This window comes from Parasteatoda tepidariorum, chromosome 7 (assembly GCF_043381705.1).
Source record: "Parasteatoda tepidariorum isolate YZ-2023 chromosome 7, CAS_Ptep_4.0, whole genome shotgun sequence".
In the NCBI taxonomy this organism is placed as follows: domain Eukaryota; kingdom Metazoa; phylum Arthropoda; class Arachnida; order Araneae; family Theridiidae; genus Parasteatoda; species Parasteatoda tepidariorum.
Genome location: NC_092210.1, coordinates 7,890,274 through 7,917,811, shown reverse-complemented (window position 1 = coordinate 7,917,811; position 27,538 = coordinate 7,890,274). Strand labels below are relative to the sequence as shown.

Genomic DNA, 27,538 nt, shown 5'->3' with positions numbered 1-27,538 from the left:
AAGTCACCATTTACTACACGGGTATTAAAATGCTATGTAAAACATTTAGTACACAGTTGAGAAGTTTAAAATGCTCCTCTAAAGAGTAGAACAAGTTTGAAATTTAAAAGAAACAAGTCACCATTTTCTACACGGGTAGTAAAATGCTGTGTAGAACATTTAGTACACCGTTGAGAAGTTCAAAATGCTCCTCTAAAGTGTAGAACAAGTTTGAAATTAAAAAAAAAACAAGTCACCATTTTCTACACGGGTATTATAATGTTATGTACAACATTTAGTACACCGTTAAGAAGTTCAAAATGCTCCTCTAAAGAGTAGAACAAGTTTGAAATTTAAAAAAAAACAAGTCACCATTTACTACACGGGCATTAAAATGCTACGTGGAGCATTTAGTACACCCTTAAGAAGTTCAAAATGCTCCTCGAAAACGTAGGACAGGTTAGAAATTTTAAAAAACAAGCAATAAATTGTATTTAAAAAAATAAAAATGGTATTAAATATCCTAAAATAATGGTTTTTTATGCTTTGGTTGTGCAACGAAAATGCAATTGAGCATAACGTTCAGGTGAAACATTAAATATATAAAAATCAGCATTTAATTTGTAAGTTTTCACCGTTATTTGACAAAACAAATTCGGAAATTTCCACTAACCAAATATTCAGAACTGACTAAATATTTACGCCACCAATTATTTAGGNGTTATCGAATAATATTCAAAAAAGAACATTTTGAAGTTGCGAAAAACATTTTGATACGTTGATGCTAAAATGCAGCTTCGAATCTATATCTCTACTTCTTTAAAAAAGAAAAATTTACAATTTATTGAAAGCGTAAAATTTTTCATGGGATATTCAAAAAAATCTTTACTGTTAAAATATCGTAAAAAATTTACAACATCATTGAAAGTCTGGTATGTTACATTACCATTGCAGTATAAACTGTTTATTCATTTGGTGCTACATATTCTCGCATTATGTCATATGAAAAAAACATGATTATCATATTATCATCAAAAAGGAAATTTAAAAAAAATATATTGTTTAAAACAGAAACTTATATTTAGAAAAATGTCCTACTACTTTTTTACTAACTCCCTTTTGTATATGTTAAGCTGGAATCAAGCAATCGAAAATTCGTCCACTTTCTGACTAGCTGGAATGCTCCAATTTCAATTTAAGATCTGTGTTAAATAACAATACGACATCCAAACGCTTTCCGATTGCTACAAGCAGAATTTATCCACAATTAAAATTCCGACCATTTTAAGACTAGCTGCAGCTCTACAATTTTACTCTAGTTAACTCAAGTAACTCAAGTTAACACCCCAAGTTCGAATGGTTTTCGAGTCGATCGCCAAAACCAATTTTATCGCCAAATTCGAAGTTAACTCGACTCGATTACGCTTACAAGCTTCAACTAGGGCTTAATTTCTGATGACAAGCTTCAGTACTTTTCCAACCAGAAGCTATAGCCAAATAAAATTTATCATTGTTCCTATCAGCTTGACAATAATGCAAGTTTCAATGATTTCCTGCTTTCAAATTTTATCGTTAAATGGCCAAAAATAATTTTTGGCACCAGAAATTTCGACCAGCCAAAATGAACATATTTTAACCACAGTTTAGTATCAGATGATAATGCAAGATATTGTTTCTTCACCGTTTCAGGCAAAGTTCATCTTTCTGACTTGCTAGATTGCTGAAATTTCAACTGGACCACTGTGCATAATCCTAATTCTACTGACAATTGTTTCCTAAATGGTGGAAGCAAAATTTTTCACAATTTTATCATTAACCGAAATTTTAATCGTTTTCCTCATAACCAATAGAAAGATAACTAATAAGGAAAACACATTAAAATAAAATGAAAATTCGAAAAACTATAAATTTTCGTTTCTAGGTTTTCTTATTTTCCGTATTCTATGAATATAATTAAATCATTTCTATTTCTTTATCTTTCTTTAGCACAATATTTAGACAAAATATTATACTAAATGTTTCTCTTTTTTCAGGATATACTTCAAACAATGGGCCGTAAACGACTGATGGAAGCTCGCTTGGCGGCTAATATAGGTAGAGCTGGCGCCAATGCTGCAGACCCCAATTTAGCTGCAGGTGGTCAAAATCTATCTGGCGATGAAAAAATCGATCCATTGAAGCCAAAATCTGCCGTTTCTAAGCTGATTAATAAAGATGTTTTGAATCTCAAAAAACTTTTGAGGACAAGATCTACAGCATCGTAAGAGTTTTAATCCTTAAAAATTAAATTATCAAATATTATTATGCGTTTATTAACCATGGTGCGTAGCGTTTTTAAAAAGTGCTTATTTTTGATTTTCGTTTTTTGAAAGCCCGTAGGTGCTTTTTTTATTGGGAATTTTTAAAAAGTGCTTAATTTTCCCATTTCGAAAATGAGATTTGTTTTCTTTACCATATCGATTTTCACCACGTGTTACGCAAAAGCGTGGTTTTCACATTGTTCTATTCAACGCTTTCACAATTCATTCAACCACAATGCATTTCGGTGTACCGCCGGTCAGTAGCATATGAAAGCGGCAATCATTTTACATGTTTGATGAAATACTTGCGAGTCTGCATGTGCGTAAACTGAGCTGGGTTCGGTGAGATTCTTGCATTCTCAGGTGCAACTCACCTGCATTTTGTAAGATATTCTCAAATTCAGGCTTCATTTTCCACCCTCTGAAATCAAACCTAAAAATCTCTCGACCTCTTTATGGTGGATAATATAAACAAGAAAAGAGTTCTCTGTCAGAAACTAGTTATTTTATCATGACCTCGTAAAGTCTTTGAAAATTTTGCATTTTGTTAATATATATATATATATAGTGCTTTAAAATATTTTTAGGTGCTTAAAAAGTGCTTAAAAGGTAATCTTTTTGTTGTAATCTTAAAGGTAAAGTTTTTTGTTGAAAGATTTGGCTACGCACCCTGTTAACAAAATAATATTTTTATGGTGTGATAAAAATGAAAATGGATTTTAAAATTGTTTAAAATAAGTAAATGTTGCATGGCTGGCAAGTTAAATTAGTTCATTACATTAGCATTTTTGTGATAAAAACAGGTCATTTTATAAAGTACCTGGTCACGCTACGAAATTTCCAAGATTAGAGACCGAATATTTAGGACCAGCCAGAGTCTCTTAAAAACAAAGTTTAACTCCAGTTAATAGAGTTTGACTTTAGTGTAACAGAGTAAATAATAGAATAAATAATAGAATCTCACTAGGACTGCAATTGACAGATGGTCTTTCTGATATTTTTCTTTCTTTAAAGATACTGAAATCATTGAAACCTTAAGAGAAATTTATTTTAAGAAAATTTTATTATTAATTTGGAATAAACGTATTTTTATTTCCTACATTATCTTATGTTTTCTGAACTGCAAAAAGTTCATTAGACTACATCTGTCAGCATTTGAGAAGTCGAAGGTATTATTGAATTGAGGTGTTACGAAAAATTTCGTTTTCGAAATTTAAAGCTCCCAAGTTGAGAAAATTTAATCACTGTGGTCACATATTTACTATAAAAAAAATTTATTCCAAAATAAGAAACATTTGAGTCTCCTAAAGTGGGCAAAAAATTATAAGTAATATAAAAATATATAAAAATAAATACAAAAATGTAAAGTTCTGAATGACATTTCATGTCCTGACCTAAAGTAATCCATAGAATAATTACAATTGAACATTCAATACTACGCAAGTAGGCAAAGTATGAAATTAAAAACCAAACGTCACGTAAGTTATGTATTATCTAGATATAACGAAAAATTTCGTTTTCGTAAATTTAAAACTTCCAAGTTGAGAAAATTTAATCACTGTGGTCACATATTTACTATAAAAGAAATTTCCGAACTAAAAAAGATTTAAATCTTTTAAAGTGGACAAAAATTTACTTTTTTTCTAAACCAAATTTTTTTTAAAGTATAACAATAAGTTCAAGGATGTAAAGCGCAGAATGCAAAGTAACAATAAAAATATTGATGTGAAAATTTTTACATTTGTTAATGAAAGTAAAATTTTCGGAGGGATAAATTAAATAATCAATAAATTGGTATTAATCAACTCTAGTAGCAGTATTAACCAACAACATGCACAAAATTGGAAGGCATATATCGACGCATTTAAAAAAAAATTTAAATAATTCCATTTTTTTTCCATCTATTTGCTATTTGTTGTATATCCCTGTGGCTTAACGATATATTAAATTAATTAAAACACGTATTTAGTAGCCCATTCCTTCAAAATAAAAAAATAACTATATTCAATATCATTTGGGATGATGCTATTGGCTGCAGTCAACTCTTAGTCAAAATTTACCACGTAAATCTTCCCTTTAGCGTTATCCCATTCGGGGGTCATAAAATATGTTATCACTGTAAATATATTAAATATTTACAGTGATAACATGTTTTTAGTTTTACAGAATTATTTAGTTTTTCAGAAATGCTTATTGATTAACTGTTAACAAAATAAACGCGTGGTTTCAAATAACTTTAAAAAATACTTATCGCCTGCCATCAATGATGTTTCCTGAAATAATATAAAAAATAATTAAACGCTGAAGAACATGCATTAAACTCCTGTTTCTATTAAATGGAGTTTTAAGTAATAAAATACAAAACTATCTTTTTAAAATTTGAAGGAGAAAAAACAGATTCGTCCAAATTTATAACAATGGCTAATGTTAACCCCTTAACAATCGGTTAGTTTTCAAGAAAACGGTCACAAAAGTACCTATTTTTTTGGCTTTTGCATTTGTATTACGTATTTGATTAGTGCTGCAACTAGTTTAAAATAAACTAACTATCTACAATTACCTTAAAAATATCCTGGTACTAACATCAGATGTGTAAAATGAGCAATAAAATGTTTTCCGGGCAAAAGAAATTAATTAGTTTTATTCTTATTGATGCGTTACTACTGAACACTCCAGTCCGTCAATATCACGGGAGTGAGAAATAGCGGTCGAAATCTCACCCCGTCATTTTCACGGGAGCGAGAAGGAAAGGGTTAAAGCAATGAGGAAATTCCACTTTTTCAAACAACTTTTTCAATTTTTCAAACTTTGTTACCGAAAGATCTCATCGAAACTTTTGAAAGATAGGGGGCCAAATTTCAAGACGATGAACAAAGACGGAGAGATGAACTTTTCATTTTATTATTAAGGAAGTTAAATGCATGTGTAGTATGCATTTCAAAAGATTTTCAGTTTTCTGTTTTTACACAAGAGAAATTGCAATTTAAGCCCATATTTGGAGATTTGAAAGTTAAACCTAAAATACTAGCTAACATTTTCGTAAATCTGTGATCACATTAAGAATTTCTTATCTTCATTACTCAAAACAAAACAAAAAAGTAATACTTTCGTTTTCTAACGTTCGTAACTGAAAATACTTTTCATGTTTAAGTTCATAAGATTCTATGCACTTGTTTCAAATTAGAAGGGTATTTTTTATTATTTTTATTATGAAAGCATAGTTAAACTGATATCGAATAAAAACTCTCTATAAAATTTTGTACAGGGGAACAACAACAGAAGCTGATACAATTGAGATGAAGCAAATGCAGTCATGCGATGATGACGGATCTCCTAACAAAAGAAGAAACGTTTCTTTCCAAAAACTAATCAAGTATGTCAATCAATTTAATCAAGTATATCAATCAATTTAATCATGTATGTCAAAAAACTTAATCAAGTATGTCAATTAATTTAATCAAGTATGTCAATCAATTATGTTAATCAAGCATGTCAATCAATTTAATTAAGTATGTCAATCAATTAAGTAAAGTATGTTAATCAAGTATGTCAATCAATAAAAACTCAAAATGCTTGTGAATCTCAATAAGGTACACATTAAATCTGTCCTAGCTGTCCTTTGGTTGTCCTAGCTTTAAGTCCTATCGTTGTCGGAGCTATAAGTCCTTTGGTTGGTTGCGGTTTGGATAGAAGTTTACCAACTACGTGGTCTCACCAGGGTTAAAATTACGTGTCATTCCTGTCATGACTGTTACAAAAAAAAAAAAAATTGGCTGTACTCCGCTGTAAGTAAAGAAGAGACCATTGAGGTATAGGGTTACGATAAATATCACAAACTTATTAAAAAGGTTATAGTTCCGAAGTCTTACTGGAATCCTAGATTTGCCTACTTATTTCGATAAATAAGGAGAACATTCTTTCTTGAAAAAAACAACTATATGACGTTGCAAGAGCATTTGGATTTAATTGGACTGCCTAAAATGACGCCTCCTATGCTGACACGCTCTTATCAAATCGAATGTGAAATAAGAAATTTTCACTTTTATCTCTTATTACTTTTTATTTGATTATTCAATAAGCTTTATTTTCCTCATTTTACACAATGTAAGAAACAAGAAAAAAGAAGGTTGTAACACATCGCTTCAAGAGTTAACGATTTTGGAATACGTTCGCGCTGGAAGCTTGGCATCCATTTGGCGTATACTTTGATGCTAACAGGCTCTCTCCATAGGAATAATTGTTTTTTCTTAACTGCCAAGAGGGTGTAGGTGCTTGGCCGTGGTTGGGTATGTGTCATATGCAGTGCTCATATTTTACAAGGATTTCATAACGCCTGTAAATTTAAGTTTGATTTTTTTTCTTATAATATAAATCAGTAGTGGTCAAATCGTACTGTATTGTGCGGTCACTTTATCATGACACATCAATCAGTTCTGACAAAAAAAAGAAATCGCTATTTTTTTATAAACTTCGTTTATACACTTTATTGTTTTTCATAGATCATTACATAACCACAAATTTTACCGATAGAGGGTGTTTTGAAAAAAAAATACAGGATCTTTAGAAAAAAGTAGTTTATAAAAAATATTAATCTATTATGTACTATTTTTTACGTAAATAGCTGAACACCATAATAAAATGTTTTGACCAAATTAATGACAGAAATAAATGAAAATAAAAGAATGAATGAATCAATGCCTTATCAACGAATATGTGAATCATTGTATGTAAGAATGGCAGAATCAGCAAATGATATGATTATTGTTGTTTAGTGTTAATCAACGCGTCAGCAATGTGAGTTAATAAATAAAGCAAATAATAATAAAAAATCAGTGATTTTTCGACCTATTGATCGGCTCTTACATTAATTCGCTATTTTATTATTTCTTTGACTTGCTCATTTATAAATGCATTGATTCACTGATATTTTAATTTTGCTCGGACTCCCAAAATATGGTTTAATTATATTCGTAAGATTATGTCTTACTTTTTAAATGAAAAATTACTCAAAAATAGCAAAATTATTTAGAAAAGATTCAATGCGAGAACGGTAATTTTTTAAAATACTTTTTCAGAATTTTATTGTTTTCATATTTGTTCTTCATCTATTATATCATTATTTTTCTCATGTTAGACAATGGTCTAAAAAAATTATTTCCAGTGTTTTCCATAATTTTACTTTAACACTAGAAAGACTGAAACTTAGTATATACCTATATTGTCCAAAAGCAGTCAAAATGACTGGATTATGAGAGAATAACTAATGTCTAAAGAAATGTAATTAATTTTTAATACTTTTTATATTATTTACAGTTATATAACAAGTTATTAATAAATATTAACTATAAAAAAATTTACTTCACTTGGAAAAAAAAATAATTTATGCATTATTATTTGTACATTTTTTGCAAATGAAAAAGCAGTCAAAATGACATCCTTGGGCAATTTAGTGTTAAGTAGGATTAATTTAACGTTTGATATTTCAAGAATCAAATGATTTAATTTTATTTCATTTTGATTTATAAAAAACATTTTAGGTATTAATCATAAAAAAATAAAAAATTTTATGTTACTCACTCTTATTAGTTATTCTTAGATGACTCAAAGACACAATCTTTCAATCAATAAAAAAATTTTAGACTGTTTTAATAAAACATGTTTTCTAAAACATTAAATAGAACTGAGAGTATTATTACTGATTTTCTTCTTTTATCAATGAGCAATCAACACAAGAAATCTTTTTTTAATGCTTGATATTTATTTTTCTTGTAGAAAGATTCAATTTAAAAGAGAGGACTCAACATCAAGTGTTAAAAGTAAGTGTTTAAGAATTTAAATTAATGAAAAAGTTGTTCAAATTATTCATTGTATTCTGCAACGACCATCTAAATGAAGAAAAAGCCACAAAAGTGAAATGAATAGCTGTAATGAAAATTTGTCAATGTGTGTAATGAAAGTGTGTAATTTTGTAATAAAGTGTGTAATATGAAAGTGTGTAATTTTCGTTACACTTGTGCAAAGTGTAATGAAAATTTGTCACCATCTCGGAAAGTTTTTTTCTATTGTTAAAAAAGAAAAAGAATTAGCCTCTTCTAAAAAAATTGCAGTTCTCGAATTATTGAGAGCAAAAAGATACATTTTTATGCTTTTTTCCTACCATTTCAAACGCGATTTAAAATTACATCCATATGATTTAAAATCACACATCGCGATTTCTATTGACGCGATTTAAGATCGCGAATCGTGTTTCATATTTTTACAATTTTATATAAAATATCATATTTCGCATCTAGATGATCTAAAGCCACTATTATGATTCATATTCAAGTGACTTAAAAATTATACATCGAAATTCGTACTCACGTGATTTTAAAATGAAACATCGATATTCGGATACACGCGATTTTAATATCAAAAGTCGAGATTTGACTCGATTTTAAAATCAAGCATCAAATTTCGTATTCACAAGATTTTAAAATCAAATATCGAGATTTGTATCCACACAATTTAAATAAATAAAACCTAGCAACAATATTTTAATGAAAACGTTGATAACATTTTGCGGAAAAAATTTTCTTGCATATTGTAGTGTGTCTAACACTACAAAAATACAATACCAATTCACTAATTTATAAGACATGTTTACTCGATTCTATGTTGGAGTACCTTTTCATCCCACATCCACAGTAACTCCTCCCACATTGGTAACCTTTGGGGAAGATGTGATCACGCCTACCTTGACAGAAACTCCCACTTCGGTGGATGGTACCCATTAAACAGTTGACTTGCTACTTCCTCGCACTGTTGCTACTCAGTCTCGATCACACACAACGTATACACTCGAGTGCTAATGGCAAAACAGGAATGACAGTGAACTTAATACAGCTCTCACGATCAGCACTCAAAAGTACGGTGATCTTAATACAGCTCTCACGGCTTCTCACAAAACAGCAATGAATCAACTGGTAGCATCCATTCATAGAATTATATCACAGCTATTATTTTGGTGGGGGAGTACTGTAGTGTGTCTAACAACACAGTACTCCCCACACATACACTTTTTTCTTGCTTAAATTTCAGGTATTATTTTAAGTAATTTAAAAGTGTTTTTGTACATTGTATTTTTGGATTTCAGTTTTTTTTTTTTTTTTTTTTTTTGTTTTTTTAACACAATTCATCTCCATGGTATGAATCAATATAGAGTTCTATAAAAGTATAAATATTTTTAAAACAAATCAGTGACTCTGCGGTATGAATCAGTGACAGTGAAAAAATCAGTGAATCAGTAAATTTTGCCAAAATAAGGTGGTGACTGAAGGATTGAAGCTAGTAGTTACAAGAGTTAATCAATGCGTTCATGAAATTTTTTAATTGAGATTTTCTGTTCGCAGAAATTTTTTTCTCCATATTATCTCTACATATATTCCAATCAATAAGCATTGAGAAATGTTTTCATTTTTTTTAAGGTCTTGCAGATAAATTGTCAGCATTTCGATCCAAACCTGAAAAGAGTGTTGTTGAAACATCCTCTACTTCAACAGAAGATAGTGGTGATTCCTCGACTCCATTAAATAAAAGTTTACCACTCCTTCAAAGAGTCCGTCTTCTGGGTGCACAAGAAAAGAAATCAGAATTGTTGGGCTCTTTAAACGTAACAAGCAAAAGTCCACCTTACACCACATCTAAGTTATCAGAATGTAAGCTCAGTAGAAAGAATGTATTTTAATTTACTTTCATACAATATTATATTTATTTATGTGAATTAGATAGAACTGAAAAAAGCATGACACTTGTTCTATTATCAGTTTATGTATACCATGTATACTAAAATTACTTTTGTATACAATGCCTGACGTTTTTAGGGAACATATAAAATATAAGTCATACGATAAATATTATTTAATTTATCTAGGCATTGGTGCATAATACTGCTAAAGTGCAAAAATCAGTTATTCTACAGATTACATGGTTAATGTGCAAATTAAGTAGGATGACCCGTTAAAGTACTGGAAATTGACTAAGGTGTTTTGAAAATCACCTAGATATTCTGCACGTTATCTACTTAGGCTTATGTTAACGTGAAAATAAGATCTTTGCTGAAGCAATAGCAACTATTTTGCAAACTTTAATTAACATAATGTTATGTGCGCTTAAGTTGAAATTAACATATCATTTATTTATTTTTCGCCATCTAAAAATTCAAGTTACTATAGTTCAACAACCAACACATTATAAGATAGAATAAATCATAAATCACTTTAAAAACAAAAATAAAACAACTTAAGATATTATCGCAATGAAGAAAATCGACATAATGACTTTATGCAACGTAGACTTGAGTGACTAACAACGTGAATAAAGCACAAATAAAATTCAGAAATGGATATATTGTTTAGTTACTATAGTATAAATAGGACAAGAAAACCTTCCTCCGCGTCTAAACACTAAAACCTGGGACACCAAATACTTCCAACTAAAGAACTTAAACATTAGTATGTCCATAACTAAATTGGTGTTTAAACTGAGGAATTTTCCTGTCCAGAGAATCGAAACTATATGTCTATTTCAGAACTTGATTTATGCTTTATTCGCTTTGTTTTTCACTTTAGATAATGTTATTCGTCCATTTTTTCAATATCTAAAGAATCGAATCAATAAATACAAGCCAACAATATGCAAATTAATTGATAAGGTGAGAATAACAAACTTTAGTGATTCGGAAATCGTAAACCCTTTTAGAACCTTTAGTGTTTAGAACCCTCATGGGTGTCTAAACACTAAATGCAAGCCAACAATAAACAAATCAATTAGTGATAAGGTGAGAATAACAAACTTGGAGTTTAGACTGAGGAATTTTCCTGTCTAGAGAATCGAAACTATATGTCTATTTCAGAACTTGATTTGTGCTTAATTCGCGTTGTTTTTCACTTTAGATAATGTTATTCATCCATTTTTTCAATATCTAAAGAATCGAGGCAATAAATACAAGTCAACAATATGCAAATTAATTGATAAGGTGAGAATAACAAACTTTAACGATATGGAAACCGTTAATGCACTTTATCTTGGTCAATTGCTGAAAGCACTTGATAACACACTTAAATGGATTACTTTACGTAGTCTGCAGATTAGCCTGGTAAAGTGCATATTAACCGTTTTCTAACTTTAGTGGCAGCAAAATCAATGGTCGGAAGTAGCGCACTACAAGTAGTGAAACCATTGTAGGAGCTACTTATTTTCGCAGTTTGTAGTGCAGTGCGCTACTTTTTTTTTAAAAAAAGTAAGATAATGTGATACAAAAAAAACAGTAATTTGCTGAGATTTTTCTAGCAACTACTTCTTTAAATTAGTTTAGAATTGTAAAGCGGCTCTAAGGCAACTAATTTTTCAAATTTGATGTATCTTCGAGGATCCGTCAATGGATGCAATGAAAATCACTCTATGACTGCAGCTGAGCGTTAATAGAAATTACGTATTTAAAATCAAGTATAACTAATACATGAATTAACCATTACGAAAAATTGATAATTAATCATTTCGGTCGCACTTTCACATGCACACTCGTGAAACATTGATGTTATTTCAAAGGAATGGAACGTATTTACTTAATTTCTTGAAAGAAATAAAAGAGCATTAAACAATTAAAAAATTTCAACTATTTGATACTTTCGCATTTCTTAAATTAAACATTCGCTGTCGAAAAATGCATAAAAAAAATTTCGAATTAACAAACTGACTCATGTAAACATAAATAAATAATTCTTAATTATTCCCTTGTATTTAATGTAAACCAATTTCGTATTCAAAACCATTTTGAACATAGACGAAACTTAAGCTCGCCAGCAAAGTTCGTCTCCTTAGAGTAGAAGTAGTTACTAAATTCAAAAGTTGTTTGCAGTCACTACATTTAAAAAAAGGTAGTTGTAGTAAACTACGAAAATAATGTAGTATTTCAGACCACTGAGCATAATATACAATGTTAGCTTTTACATTCTTTTATTTCCACAGACATACTCAGACGAACGATAAACAAAACATTAATAACAAGAAAAAAGTCGTTTGGTTGCCTAGCAACCAGCTAGAGTTGAAGTTATTATATCGGCAGACGATTTAAAACAATTATTCAAACTAACTGTTTATTGATGACGGAACATACAATGCCTAGTCTATATGAAAAATGTTTAATCCTTTCTTACATCGGTAGAATTTCAGCATTGTACACAATGCCAGATTTCCCTCTTAGCTTTTAACATATGCATGAAGAAATTATTTTTGATTTGTAAATAATACCATTTCATTTCTTAACAGTTCCGTTTGAGAAAAAAGAATCAAATGACAAAGGCAACAAACAACCTTCTCCGAAATTCGGAAGATTTGATAAAAATGCTCAACTACACATTCCAAAGGAAGATATTCAGGTAGGACATTGATTTGATTTTTCATCTAAGTAAACATTCTAAACGATTAAATAATTGGGAGATTTCGCACTTTAAAGTTAGCTTCCATACGCTCCCGTACCTAAGATTGAGGCAACTGTGCATGCTGACGATTGTTTTAGATGCTACGTATCTTTACGTTACGTTGACGTGATTTACACTATAAAGGCAAAGCTACTAGCACGGTGTTTATAGCTGTTAGATGTTGTTTTCTGTTTAAGCCTACATTCGAACTAAAAACATGGACATGGAATTCGAATTTGAAAAAATGAGAAATAAATTGTGTAATCTTACAACAATTGGTTCATTCAGTAAAAAAATAATTATATTGGTTTTTGTTTAATATTATGGTTGTCTAATTGCACTAGTTCCAATAGAAACTAGATATATTTTCGCTATTTGAAAATTGAAAATTATATTTATTTTAATTCTATTAACTTAGTTAAAAAACGTTTCATAATCAATAGAAGTTCAATAATATTTCTTTAAATGTTAATAATAATATTAATAAAAATAAGCTGCATTCTTTTTCTCTGAATTCATCAAAATCTATAATTTCACATTCCTAAATTTAAAAAAATGCTTTTCACATTCATAATAAATTTTAAAGGGCACCAAAAAAAACTACAGTAAGCCTTCTTCTGTAAAAAAATATCATCAGTAGTAGACGGATCATGGGTTAGAATCCTCTTGCCGCCAGGCTAATTGTGGGAGGTTTTCGTGGTTTTCCTCTCCACGTAAAGCAAATGTGGGTTAGTTCCATCAAAAAGTCCTTCACGAAGGCAAATTTCTCCCAATACTTGATCCAGGAGTTCCCTTGTCTTCTGCATTGTGCTCAAAATTACAAGGGTACGGAGTCGTAAACTGAAAATTCGGTCGATTGTTCAACGACAGTTATAATATAAAATAAAAAAGTAAGCTTTCTTATATTAACTGTCAAAATGGGAAATATACTTAAATGTGAAATTAGCTGTGAAAAAATACAATTGAGCTCTATGTTGAGGGAAAAAAACAAATTACTTTCTGAACAACTCAAGAACTTTTATATTTTTCAATATAAAATGTTGCGAACAAATTCATGAAGGAAACTGTTATAATCCACTACAATATAAAGTTAAAAAAAATCTCTTTTTTTTCAAATAATAATACGAAACGCACATATCAAATAAACCACTTTCAAAATGGCGAAGAAAGAAATTAAAATTAAGGAATCCCGTAAATAATGTTTCAATCTACAATTATAGCAGGAGGATATTATTTGAGCCATGAATAAAACAGAAGCAGCCAACTCGTGTCAAAACTTACTTCGGGAATTTCGTTTTTATGTGTAAACTTAATAGGTAATCTTTTATCTTTATTTTCAGCCGACGTCCCCAAAATCGAGGAGTAATCCCTTGTCTTCTATCTTAACATCCGCCTTATCAATAGGGGCAACGTCCCCGAGGTCCTCTAAGAAGTTATCGCCCAAAAAGGATAGTGCGGAGAGTAAAAAGCCTCCCTTAAGTCCAAAAAGCAGCAGACTGCCCGATAGCTCATCATCAGAAATACCTCTTTTGAAGAAAGTACTTCTACGGAAAGTAATGGACGATAAAAAACAAGATGGGCAACGGAATTTATCACCGACAGAACATCAAGTAATACTTTTGATTTCATTAATTATTTAATAAAAGAATCTTATTAATAAACTGAATGAATCAGAAAATTGTAAGATACTATTACATCACTGGATACGAGCTTTTTATCTGGAGGTGGGGGGTAAGATGGTCAGCGGAATTTATCACCGAGAGAGCATCAAGTAATACTTTTTCATTAATTATTTAATAAAGGAGTCTAACTTGTAAATTGAATAAATCATAAAATTGTAAAATACTATTACGTCATTGGAAACAAGTTTTTTTCTGGGGGGGGGTTACGATGATTATTTATTAACTCTCGCATGTTGCTAGAAATAATAATATTAATCTCTAAAAAATACTATTACAATATTAGAAAGGTTTTTTTTTAGAGGGATAGCAATAATTATTCGCCAATCCTCTTGCTTTAGTAGAAATTACAACATAAATTACTGAAAAATAATTACGAAAATGATTAATTATGAAATGAAAAATTATTAAAAATAATTATGAAATAAAAAATTATTGAAAATAATTATGAAATGAAAAATTATTAAGAAATAATAACTTTAGGAAAAATTTCGTGATGATCAAGATCATCAGTATTTATTAACCCATTTCTAACATTAGGAATAATAATGTTTATTGCAGAAAATTACAATTTACACATTATAAGGATTTTCTTTGTGGGGAGGTATAATAATTATTTATTGACGTCCGTGGATTAATAGAAATAGCTATGTAAATCACTGATAATAATACACTTTTAGAAGGCTGTTTGGCTTATTTTTAGGGGAGGGGAAGCACAGTAGTGGTATTAGGAGGTTTAGGGTGATTACAGTATTGATAGAAATTAAAATATTATTCAGTGAAAAATACAATTACGACATTTGAAAAGCATTGGAAGCAATCCAAAAACAATAGTTATGATTTAGCCTACTCTCTGGCAATCACGAGATGTGCCGCAGTCCTAACTGAAAACAACATTACTGTTCTTTCCCTAAGAGCTTATCTCACGATTGCCAGATAGTACACATAATATAAACAAATACAGTATTGAGCCGATTATCCTGATCATTCGGGATCAGAGCCGAGAGACAAAACAAGCCATTTTTTTACCCATTTTCAATATTAATGAGCACTTCCGTATTTTTTTTTTCAAGAAGAAGAAAAGGTGGGAAAAATTGGCCGATTTTTCGGATAATTGAATGATCCTGTAAATTAGCAGTCGGTGCCCTACGTATTAAAACAATGGACTTGTGCGTTACAAGATTTAGCACTGAAAATTTCTTTTCTTAACTTCATTTTTCAGGAAAATTTAGAAAATTGTGTGTTGTGCTTAAAGAAAGAGCGTGCTTTGGCAATTTTAAAAACGATACCGTATTTAAAGCTGTAAAAAAAACTATTCGTTGAAACAAAACTTTATGTTTTTTGAGAGCTTTGAGTTAACGCAAGAACAACCAATAGAAGATAGTTAACGCAAGAACAACCGATAAATTAGCAATATAAGAACTTAGTTTCTAGTTTTTTTAAATATATCATTCGCACACATATCTTCAAATGATGGTATTTTAAATACTATAAAACATTTAAATTATCTCTGTTGTTCATTAATATATATGTTAACTAAGTATTAGCTTAAATATTTTAAAAAGTATAAAACGTTTTCAAAAATTGCCTACGTTGGTGAGATTTTTTACTGAAATGAAAATTATCGAAATCTATATAATCGTATTTTTGCACATTTCTATGAGCCCAAATAAGGCAAAGTTGGAATAATTTTTTAAATATTAAAAAATTAGATCGAAAAAACGTCATTTAAAAAAAAATAACTATGGCTTTTCTTCATATGGATGTTTTGTGTGATTTTCAGAATTAGCAATAGAAGGAGTTGGCTAAATGATGATAAAACTTGACTTAACCGTCATGAATAACTGTTGCACACCCACAAGAGCTATAAAATCATATTAATTGCCCATATCTCATTATTTCATAATATGAAGCCTTCGAAAAACAGCCTAACATTGTTGATCTTGGATCTTATTGCATTAAAAATGTGATTAAAAAAGTTTCAGATGTACTTTTTTCCTTCATAAATTTAGTTTCCTCAATGCAATTGTCAAGTCCCAAGTGTCAAATTTTAAACATTGAAATTCACTTCACAATTTCCTCTTCCAGGAAAATTTAGAAAACCACGGGACGCACTTCGTGTTTGAAGACCACAGCACCGAAAGTGGTGACATCACATCAGAGGACACATCGAACCGAGTTTATTTAGAACAATTCTCACGTACCTTGGGATTTCAAATGAGTGAAGATGTAACGCCATCTCTGAAGCAGCCTCAACCAAGGCAACGCCTGAATGCCTCCTCCATTACACCATCCCCCTCAAAAGAAAATATCAATCCTGAAAACGCAATGACGAACGGAAATCCAGAAAATAAAGAAGAAAACAAAATAGTTGAGTACATAGTTTTAACCCCTCTATGGCACAATTCTTCGGACTGTAATGGAATTTTTATGTAAATTATCCTCATAAATTTAAGGATTATCGGAATGGTACTTACTCGCTTCACAGATTTATTTTTTTTCTGTGTGTATACAGTTGTGCAATCGGGAAACACAGTTTCTGTTTGCTCGTTTTCTTTTTTTATTTAATCATTTTTAGGGGGGGAAAAGGACAATGCATCGAACTTTTTCTTTTTTTTCTTCGACATGTTATGGTGCGTAAAACAATGTATTAAAATTATTTTTCAGAAAGGAAGAATAAAAAGTCAATAAATAGGGAGAGCATTTTAAAACTTCCATTTTCTTTTTTAGGAAATCAATTTTTCTCGTATTTTTTTTTTATTCAATCAAGACATCAGAAACAGTTTACAGCATTTCTATTATATTTGTACGAGATCATAATCATATTCTCAACTGACACTGTAGAATACCGTTTCTCTTTGTTAGTTTCATTCATTTTTCTCTAATTTCGCGATTTTCAAGAAGCCGTTTTTTGCTTTCTCTCTTGTTTGATTTATTTTTTATTAGAGACTTCAGTTACTTTACATTTCGGCATTGTTTATTACATTGTGAACAGTCGTGTTCTTTACAATATAATATAGAAATCGTTTTTTTTTTATATCTCTATTTTTAAATTTCATTCTAATTCACAAGCTTCAATCGCATTTCCTGGAAACAATATTTTTTCATTCGAGACTTATTTAATTGATTGATATATAATTTATTGCAAATCTATTACATTTTATGAGATTATAAACAATCAAAAGTTTGGCAGTGTAACATAGATTACTTTTTTGTGCCTCTATTTTTACATTTTATGCGAATTTAAAAACTTCAATTTCGTTTTCAGGAAATCATTTTTTTCCAACTTATTTCTACAAATGTAGAAAAACTGTCTGATAAATAATTCTAGAAAACTAAATCAAAGATGGTATAAAACTTCATTTGCTTAAAAAAACATATGAAGTTGGTGGTTAAAGTCGAAGTAGTTAAAGCTTCGAACACTCAAAAAATAAGGCATTCTCAAGGCTAGGCATTGAAGCTCTGAAATCTTGTTTCATTCATATGAATTCCGATTCCCTTGTTAGCGACATGAATTCCTCGCCACATCTTCATAGCACGTAGAAATGCATTCTGTTCTGAATTGCCGCTCTCTGTCACTATGATTTTTCAATTTTTTTTGTTTTACTTTCGACAACTTTTGAGAGCTTGAAGCATGTCAACTGTTATTTCCATTTTGTATATTTTTTGAAGCGAATCAAGTAAAGTTTCACCACTTCAGTTTCTTGAGATTATTTATTTAATAAATTTTAGTTATTGGTTTTCATTTATTTGATTTTATATATTTTTATTTATTTACTTAGTACATGTCTTATTACGAATACAGCGAAATCTATCTCTCACCTATTAAAAAGTGTTTTAATTCTTTCGAAATAATTAAATTCCGATAATATGCATAATATTCGATAATTCCGATAATAAATATGTATTCTCAGAAGAAATATCCGGTCATTCCGATCGGTGATTCTTTTTTAAAGCCAGTTTTACTGGACAGTCAATCTGATCAGTAGTAGGTTGTGCAGTTTTAATTACAATCATCCAGCAATAGGAATAGTTATTGTGGAACAAGCCGTTTAATAAACAAGCAAATCAATTAATCAGTTTCTTTTTTTACGATGTCCCCATGGCACATAATCTTTTTGCCAAATAAAAGTATGGACAAAGATAATATGGGTATATATTTAAAATTAATTAACAAATTCAAATGAAAAGTATTATTTTAAAAAGCATGTCTCATATCAACTTAACGTGTATTTTAGATATCACCGCCACCAGATAACCGAGGCCGGTTAAGCAGAATGATGGCGGTTCGTGAAGATTCGGATGAACGATCTGTCATAGGAGAAACAGGGGAAGATGATCCATTTGTAAAAAGTACAGAATGTCAAACAGAGGTATATTAAAAAAATGATAAAATATTTATAAAATAATATCGGTGTATTTTTTCAATATTTCAACTTATATATTGTCATATTTTATGTAAAAATAATTATTAACATTTTATGTTTCAATATACAAAAAATGAACATTTACCAAACCAAGATTAACACATCCCTAGAAGACAATACAGTTTTAATTAATGACTATAGTTGAATGATTCTTATCCGAAGGGAGGGAACGAAAAGTTAGTAATAAATAAATCACTACTATTAATCTTAATTATTAATATAATTAGGCAGCATGATAAAAACCAAAAGGCACTTACCACCGCTATTAAAAACGATATTAATAAAAACGATAAAATAATTCTATTTTTCTATTATTTTTTGCCTCTCCCGATGAATTTACGTTATTAGATTAAACAAAATTTGTTTTAAAAGTTCTACTCATTACAAAAAATTAATTGAATAATAGGAATATTGCATATTAATAGAATTAATAAGTACATTGCACTCTGTCAACTTGAGATAGCTCAAATTTTCCATAATTAAATAATTTTCTCAATTAATTTCTCACTTAAATGATAAATTTTGTTTGTTCTTTTTTTTCAATTACCGATTATAATAAATCATTTACGATTATCAAAGCACATTTTAAGAAAGTTACTATAAAGTATCTGATTATATCTTTTAAATATTTCGAAAAAAAATTAAAGAATTATTATTTTATAACAATGCCTAACGTAAAACCTACGAAGAAATTCGTTTACAAACGTCCTTACCTAGCAGACTAAATGAAATTTTTAAACAATTTTTATGTTTGGGGACTAAAATATACCTTTGCACCAGCTTTCCAAATTTCAAAACCCATCCAACATAAATGATTGTGTAGACAGGAGAAAGACACAGTTGGACAGATATAAAATATTTTTTTCATTATAATAATAGCTGAATTCCCACTCTTCGTACGGAGTGGGAAAGAAACGTAAACCGGGAAATCGGAATTTTTCAGCATTTTAAAATCATTTACAAAACTAAAGTGCATATAAAGCTAACATAATTCTAAATTTTTTTAATTCATTATTATTTGTTGTCTTTCTCGGTAACTTTATGGTTATTTGACTGTTTTATTTTTTTATGATATGATAACAATTAAATAAATTGTTATTTAACCATTTTTTCCAAGAAATTTCTAACAGTGTATAGTTAACTATCCAAATAATCAAATCTATCTAAATAATTTTCAGTTGTTGGATATTACTTACACAAAAGAGATTGAGGAAAGGAGGAAGTACTCTGAAAATGATCCTGAATTGAGTAAATATCTTAAAAGTATGATTAGTGATCTGGAATCTGTGATAAAAAGTTATGCCGTAAGTATTTAAAACAAAACAAAATAAACTGATTTAACTTTCTTAATGATTTAAATTGCAGAAGTTGTTCTGTATGTGTGCACAAATCATAATGTGTAGTTTTTGAGCTGTGATGACTCAGGGGACAGAGCGCTGGCCTCCCAATAAGGTGGCCCGGGTTCGATCACAACGATAGCTGATTAATTCGAATTCCCGGGTCGCGCCGACCACAATGCTGAAGCAAAAATATCCTCAGTGGTAGCCGGATCATGAGTTAGAGTTCCTTTGCCGTCAGGCTAACCGTGGAAGGTTTTCGTGGTTTTCCTGACCATGTAACGGAAATGGATTAGTTGCATCAAAGAGCCCTCCACGAAGACAAATCTCTCCCAATACTTGATCCAGGAATTCCCTGGTCTTCTGGATTGGGTTCAAAATTGCAGGGCTACGCTAGTAGTCATACGCTAGTACGTACACTAGTAGTCATAAACCCAAAATTGGGTCGGCTGTTCAACGACGGTTATAAAATTGAAAGAAATTGTAGCTTTTGATCCCTTTACGAAAGTAAGGTAAAAAAAACTAATATTTATTTTTTGGCTTGCGATGCCTACCATACGGGCACAAAAAGGTCGAACGTATGAGAATCGACACCGACAGTAAAGGTTGTATGTACATTTTCTTTTAACTATCAAACAATGTAATATTTTTAATGTCAATTTCTTTAATTAAAAAATATAATCTTTTAGACATGTAATTACTTAGAAAAAAATTCGCTTTTAATTTTTAAACATAATTTTTAAAACTTATAATTCTCTGAGTGCATATTTTCTTTCATTCTTTAGATGGAGCAAGTGCGAGAATTGCAGAAAGAAAATGATGTTCTCCGTAAAGAATCCCAAGAGAAAGACTCTGTTATCAAAAAACTTCTCTCTCGATTGGAGGTAGACTTCTAATAACTTTTTAAAGTTTAATTTTAAAATCAATTTTATTGTAAGAAGTTCTAATCTCTTGTTTACAAATTCACATGCATTATAATTTTTCCTAATTCTAATCCAGGCACTGATATAACTCTAAGCTAGTGATCGCCAAACCGTCGATCACTTGGGGCATTTTTTTGGTAGTTACTTTCACTCTCAGATTTGCTAAATTTGCAGCTATTTATCAAAAAACTTCTCTCTCGATTAGAAGTATTCTAATAACTTTTAAAAGTTTAATTTTAAAATCAATTTTATTGTAAGAAGCTCTAATCTCTTGTTTAAAAATTCACATGCATTATAATTTTTCATAATTCTAATCCAGGCACTGATATAACTCTAAACTAGTGATCGCCAAACCGTCGATCACGTGGGGCATTTTTGGTAGTTGGTTTAGCGCTCCGATTTGCTAACTTTAATTCCTCCACTGAGTTGATGTACCAAATCTAAGATTTTTTTTTTAAGAAATAAAGGCTTATAGTTCTTTAGGTCAGTAGCTCACAGATTTAAAAATGTTAGAGTAGCTCAAACGCTGCGTAAGTTTGATGACCACTGTTCTAAGACTTTTGTATTAAATTGCTGCATTTTTGCTTGGAGAGTTTCATAATATCCCCTTTTAACATTTTCTTTTTTAAATCTCTGTAAAAATAAACGTAAAAACCTATTCCCATTAGGGGTCATGAATTAATATTTAAGTTGGAAAGAAAATACAGTAACGTTTTAAAAAGAGAGATGAAATGGGTTAAAATTATTGAAATTTGGTACTTAAAGTTATGAGAGATACCCAGCGAAAGACAATTATATAGCTTCCAATAAAATAAAGCAGGCAGAATATATTTCGTAATGGTTAATTTAATACCCAAATAAAGAACATAATGGGAAAAGGTGCTAAAAACACTCAAAATTGTTATCAGTGATATAGGGTGATCACAAATGTCTATATTTACGCATATGAAGTTATATTATTAATGTATGTAAGCAGTATAAATGGCTATGTATTTCAAGATGAGGCTGCTTGCAGCACCACCTGTTGAAAAACTTTGGAGTTGTGTACCTATCTTAAAAATAATACCGGATAAAAGAAAAAAGTTATTAGCAAAGCTGTTAAAGAGCATTATGGTACTGTCTATGCGATAGGAAGGCTAATTTCTCAGGTGTCCACTAAGTGGCTTTCTCTATTTGTAGCATTTCACTGCTTTATTTTACCTCATGACCACTTTTATATAGCTGTAGCTGTTCGAAAGTTAAGAGCGTATATTATACGGACTTAAGTAAAAAAACTTGTATTTCTTGGTTTTATTCCTTTTATAATTTTCTCTTCTTTAATTGAAATGTTTTTTAATGAGCAAGCAATTAACTTTCCTTTTTATTGTATATTTTTAGTCTAAAACTGATGTTCCTAAATTCTCTAAAATGCCAGAGCAAGCAATTAGTTTTCCTGCTTGTTCTATATTTTGATTCTAAAACTGATATTCCTACATTCTCTAAAATGTCTTCATAATTTTCTCTTCTTTAATTAGAATGTTTTTTAATGAGCAAGCAATTAGCTTTCCTGCTTGCTCTATCTTTTGAAGAAATGTTCTTAAATTCTCTGAAATGTCAGCCCCGTTTTCCTCTTAGTACTTCAATATTGACTACTATTCAGTAACATGGTAATTATGTGTGTTAAATGTTTTTTTATATATATATACAGGAAAACAGTAACTGGGAAACATTTGATGAAATCTCTAGTTTAGGAGAATCATCTATCACACTTTCAGATAACAGGGAAGAAAATCAGAACGAACAAAAAGTAAGCTATTTTTAATAATGCCATTCTATTACTACTTTATGTAAATTTTTAATTCATGAATACTTCTAACCTTAATTTTTTTAGCAGAATTCTAGCTAACCAATACAAGGTGTTTCACAATGACCATCCTCAATATGTAGGGTGTTCAATAAAATCCATATTCATCCTCTCGGGCTACAACTATCTACGTAAAAGCGGTGGTAAATAAGCTATTTGCTACAAGATGAATCTGTGTGCAGCACCTTAGAATTTATCTCGAAAAGGGAACAATATGAGAAAAAAGTGATTTAAAAAGTTTTAAGTCGCATAAGTGACTTTGTACGAATAGACATCTGGTGGATATTAGTGCTAAGAAAAAAATATTTAAAACATATTTCTTTGTTCTGACTTTCTACACTGTAATATGATAAAACGTCCTAAAAAAGATTCAGTTATTGCGAGATGTTTTTATTTTTGATTCTTAAACTTTTCTAACCTTTATTATCAATACAAACTTATTTTGGTGATAGTTTTTCCGTCACTTCACTTTGTACGAAATCAGGACAAAGAAATAAAACTTTTTAAATGTTCTTTTTCAGTATCGATGAGCACAAAACGTCTATTCATGCTAAATCGATCATGATCTACAATTTTTAAATTCACTTTTTTTCCATATCTCAAACCGTTTCCACTGTTGAAACCAACTCCTCATTTTCCCACTAGGTGGTACTGTACATGGTCTCGTTTTGCATCAAATAGCCACTTTATCATACCTAGACACCACTTTTATAACTATGGCTGCCACTGTTCAAAAGCTAAGTGAATACAGATTGGAGTCATTACCAAGCATAAATTAAAAGACACTACTGTCTTAACAAGACATTTGTTTAACACTAAACATACCGAAAATTTACAATTCATCATACAATAACCGGTTTTTTTACCGGTTGTGGCATGTTTAGTGTTGACCAAATAGAGTGAAACCTGTCAATCTGACCACCCACATCTTTTATAAATGTATTTCTATTATCAAGAACCGTTTATCCTGTATTGTAAAAGGGAGCAAACTCTGACCACCAGTCTACGGTTTATTCTGTCTGCTAAAACAAGTTAAATTTTTCTAGAAGTGTGTTAAATGTTATTCTAAAGCGGAATAGAAAGAAAACATTTCTTATAAATTTTACTCTACTCATAAGTTACATGGAGAAATTTCACTAAATATGTGAAATAGTATTAAAAGCTAACCTAAACTTCTTCCTGAGTTTGTGGGGAAAGACCTTCAGACAATGCACGGGATCTCGAACGATCTCGAGCTCTTACAGATTTATTTTGAGATTTACCCCTTGTGATGAATGTATAAAATTTCCCAGTTAATTCTGTAATACTAATCTCCAAGGAATTAATTTTTTCGTTATTAATGTTACTATGTTCAAAAGTTTTACTGGGTACTTTGTTCACTGTATATAACTCTGTTGAGCTGAATATACCAATAATTCTATCTGCCATCTCTGCAATTTTATCCAAAGAATCTGAGCTGATAGATAATATAGCGTGAACCTGTTGTGATAACCTTTGTAGACAAAGTGATTTTAACAATTCCTCAGAAATGGAATTTTCAGCCAAACCTTTCATTTGTCGTAACAAGTCAGACGGACGCTTATCGCCAAGATTAAGTTCAACCAATACCTTTTTTAACCGGGCATCTTCAGTATCTGTCAATGCATTTTTTAAGGCGTCGTATTTTCCATTCATTGGCGGATTTGACAAAATATCCACTACAAAATCTAAGACATTTCCATCCAATGAGGCAACGACAATGTTATACTTAGTTAAATCACGAGTAATATTGCAATTAGCAAACTGTAATTCAAGTTGTAAGAACCCTAATTTAGGTTTATGTCGCCAAAACACTGGTGGTTTTACATCCACTCTGTTTACTTCTAAATTTACATTATCTTGAGTTGATGAATTTAAATTATCGTTTACGCTTTCCTCCATGTTTAATAGAAAGATAAATCAGGAAATAGTGGTGATGCACAAACATTTTTTTTTATCCATATAAAATCTTCGCAATGTTAAAGTAATCACATCCTGCGGTCACCAGTTGTTAAGGAAACACCTTTAGACAATGCCAACTTTAATCTATCAAAATGTACCTCTAAATTGAATAGTGTTAGCATGTCTTATATACAAGTGAATTGATGTTTAATAATCGTAGTGGTAGTTACGCCACAAGTTGACCATGTGAGAAACTTATGAAGACTTATGTAGAAATTAGGCTTGTAACTAAAACGAAACAAATTTTAAAAAAATATACAGCTAAGTTTTCTAATTCCATGAATGTATTGATATTAAAAATTATCTATGATAAAAAAAAGTAACACAAATTTCATAACTACAGGTAACCTGTAATTTTTTTAAGCTTGCCAGTTTAAAATTAAATTTATGTAATGCACTAAATTAAACTGTGTCTGTAAATAATCTTATTTATTAAAATACACTCTATAACAAAAAAATCGACGCACCAAGAAGGAGTTGTCCGATTGAAACGAAAATTGGTGGATAGGAAGACAATGTACAGAATAGTAAATGAATAAAATTTAAGAACAGTTGAATAATTTATTGCAGAGTTACAGTAACAAGTTCAATAAGGTGTTGACCCGCCTCTAGCATGGATACAATCTGCCACACGGCGTGGCATAGACCGATAAAGCTCCCGGATTATCTCTTGCGGTATTTCCTGCTAAATTCGATCCAATTGTCGAACGAGGTCATCAACATTCCGTGCCAGATGCAATCGCCTTCCCATCATATCCCAGATATGCTCGATGGGAGAGAGATCAGGTGATCTGGCAGGTCAAGGAAGAGTTTGACAAGCTTGCAGACAGTTCATAGCAACACGTGCCGTATGTGGTCTGGCATTGTCCTGCTCATAAAAAAGTCATTANAGGATGTCGTCGACGTACCGCTGTGCAGTAAGTGTACCTCTAATGACGACCAAAGGGGTCCGGCTATCAAAAGAAATGGCACCCCAGACCATAATGCCTTGTTGAAGGCCGCTACCATACTACACTGAAGTAGCGCCCCTTATTGACTACACTGGTAGAACGTAGATTAGGACGATATCACTTTGTTACTACGTTGTAATATCTAAGCAATATATGAATAACATGAACAGCATGATATATTAGGGGGACCGGAAAGTAATGTCGTTTCGTCGCATTTGATATTTGTTATCAAGATATTATTTTTAAATCAATAAAGTATTCAACATTCTTTCAATGCCGTTGGCAACAACCTTTCAATGACGGATCGAAAATGAATCGAAATGAATCTAAAAAAATTACTCTGTTCTTAAGACTAACGAATATTTAATGAGCCGAGACGACTTTCTTTCCGGTCCCCTAATATATAGGAATTACATGATCTCGTTAAGTTGATCAATTAAGTGGTCAATTACACAGGTTTCACTATCAGTTTTTAGATGTAACATATTAGCTAGTTTTAACAACATATTAACTAGTTTTTAATGTTTAACCTGCTCAGATTGATTCAGATTGCGAAGACAAAAGTGTGAGTGAATCAGATACCAAAGACCTGGAAGATAACGAAAGCAAGCTACTTCTCGAGCAATCAAAGAAACCAAGGAAATCGTGGCCATCGTCTATCTGTGCTCGCAGACGCAAACTTGGTCTAACAAGACAAAGTCTCTCCCTCGATGACCCCGAATATCAGGTTAGAAACGAGGGGTTTTTTTGTTTTCTTCTTTTAAGTATCAGTTGTTAGTAACTTTTATCAGCACTTTATGCAGTTACGTGACGATGAAAGATTTCAGAAGAGGTGAATTCTTTTTTTTTCAAGTGGCAAATCTGTGCATGAAAAAGTCAAGCCTTCTCTCACTGGCTCAGTAAGCAAAGTAAATCTAGAGCCGCGGTGAGTCAGGGGATAGAGAGTTCGCCTTCTAATGAGGTGAACCGGGTCGAATCCTAGCGATGGTTGGTAGATATGAATTCCACACAAGGCTTGCACCGAGCCGTCAGGCTGACCGTGTGAGGATTAACTCTCTATGTAACTATGTTTCCTCTCTATGCAGTTGAACATTAGTAGTCGTATACCCAAAATTGGGTCGGCTGTTCAACGACTGTAATAAAATAAAATAAGCGTTTTAGGTTTATATGATTTCCTCTCTCTCTCCACAACTTTGCCCTCTCCGTCACAAAGATTTCGGCAAATCTTTTCTCCTACGCAAGTATGTACCAAATTTATACAGAAACGCACGTTTTATTTTATTTTATTACCGTCGTTGAACAGCAGACCCAATTTTTTGGTTTTTGACTACCAATGTTCAACTCCGTAGCCTTGTAATTTTGAACCCAATCCGGTAGACAAGGGAACTCCTGGATCAAGTATTGGGAAAAATTTGCCTTCATGGAGGACTGTTTGTTTGAACTAACCCGCATTTGCGTTACATGGAGAGGAAGAGCACAAGTGATCCACCTAACAGTGAGGATATTTCACGTCAGCACTGTGGTCGGTGCGAGACGGATGCGGAATACGTATCGACCAGCCATTGATGGAATTTGAACCCGGTTTGAAAGCAAGATTTGCCGAAATCATGATAACGGGAAAAGAAAAAATGTAGAGAGTAAGGATATCGCGAAACTTGCC

The 27,538-nt window shown here is 31.0% G+C and overlaps 1 protein-coding gene across 1 annotated transcript in view; it reads left to right on the top strand.

The window, feature by feature from the left end:
• LOC107437766 (uncharacterized) overlaps nucleotides 1-27,538 on the top strand; it is a 349,045-nt gene that overhangs the window by 311,790 nt on the left and 9,717 nt on the right. Inside the window, exons 14-25 of the mRNA XM_016049867.3 lie at nucleotides 2,013-2,239; nucleotides 5,545-5,652; nucleotides 8,052-8,095; nucleotides 9,746-9,976; nucleotides 12,588-12,697; nucleotides 14,080-14,349; nucleotides 16,507-16,788; nucleotides 18,657-18,791; nucleotides 20,024-20,149; nucleotides 20,968-21,066; nucleotides 22,793-22,891; nucleotides 26,417-26,605. Of these exons, the coding sequence (XP_015905353.2) occupies nucleotides 2,013-2,239; nucleotides 5,545-5,652; nucleotides 8,052-8,095; nucleotides 9,746-9,976; nucleotides 12,588-12,697; nucleotides 14,080-14,349; nucleotides 16,507-16,788; nucleotides 18,657-18,791; nucleotides 20,024-20,149; nucleotides 20,968-21,066; nucleotides 22,793-22,891; nucleotides 26,417-26,605 (1,920 nt within the window). The remainder of the gene's footprint in view (nucleotides 1-2,012; nucleotides 2,240-5,544; nucleotides 5,653-8,051; nucleotides 8,096-9,745; nucleotides 9,977-12,587; nucleotides 12,698-14,079; nucleotides 14,350-16,506; nucleotides 16,789-18,656; nucleotides 18,792-20,023; nucleotides 20,150-20,967; nucleotides 21,067-22,792; nucleotides 22,892-26,416; nucleotides 26,606-27,538) is intronic.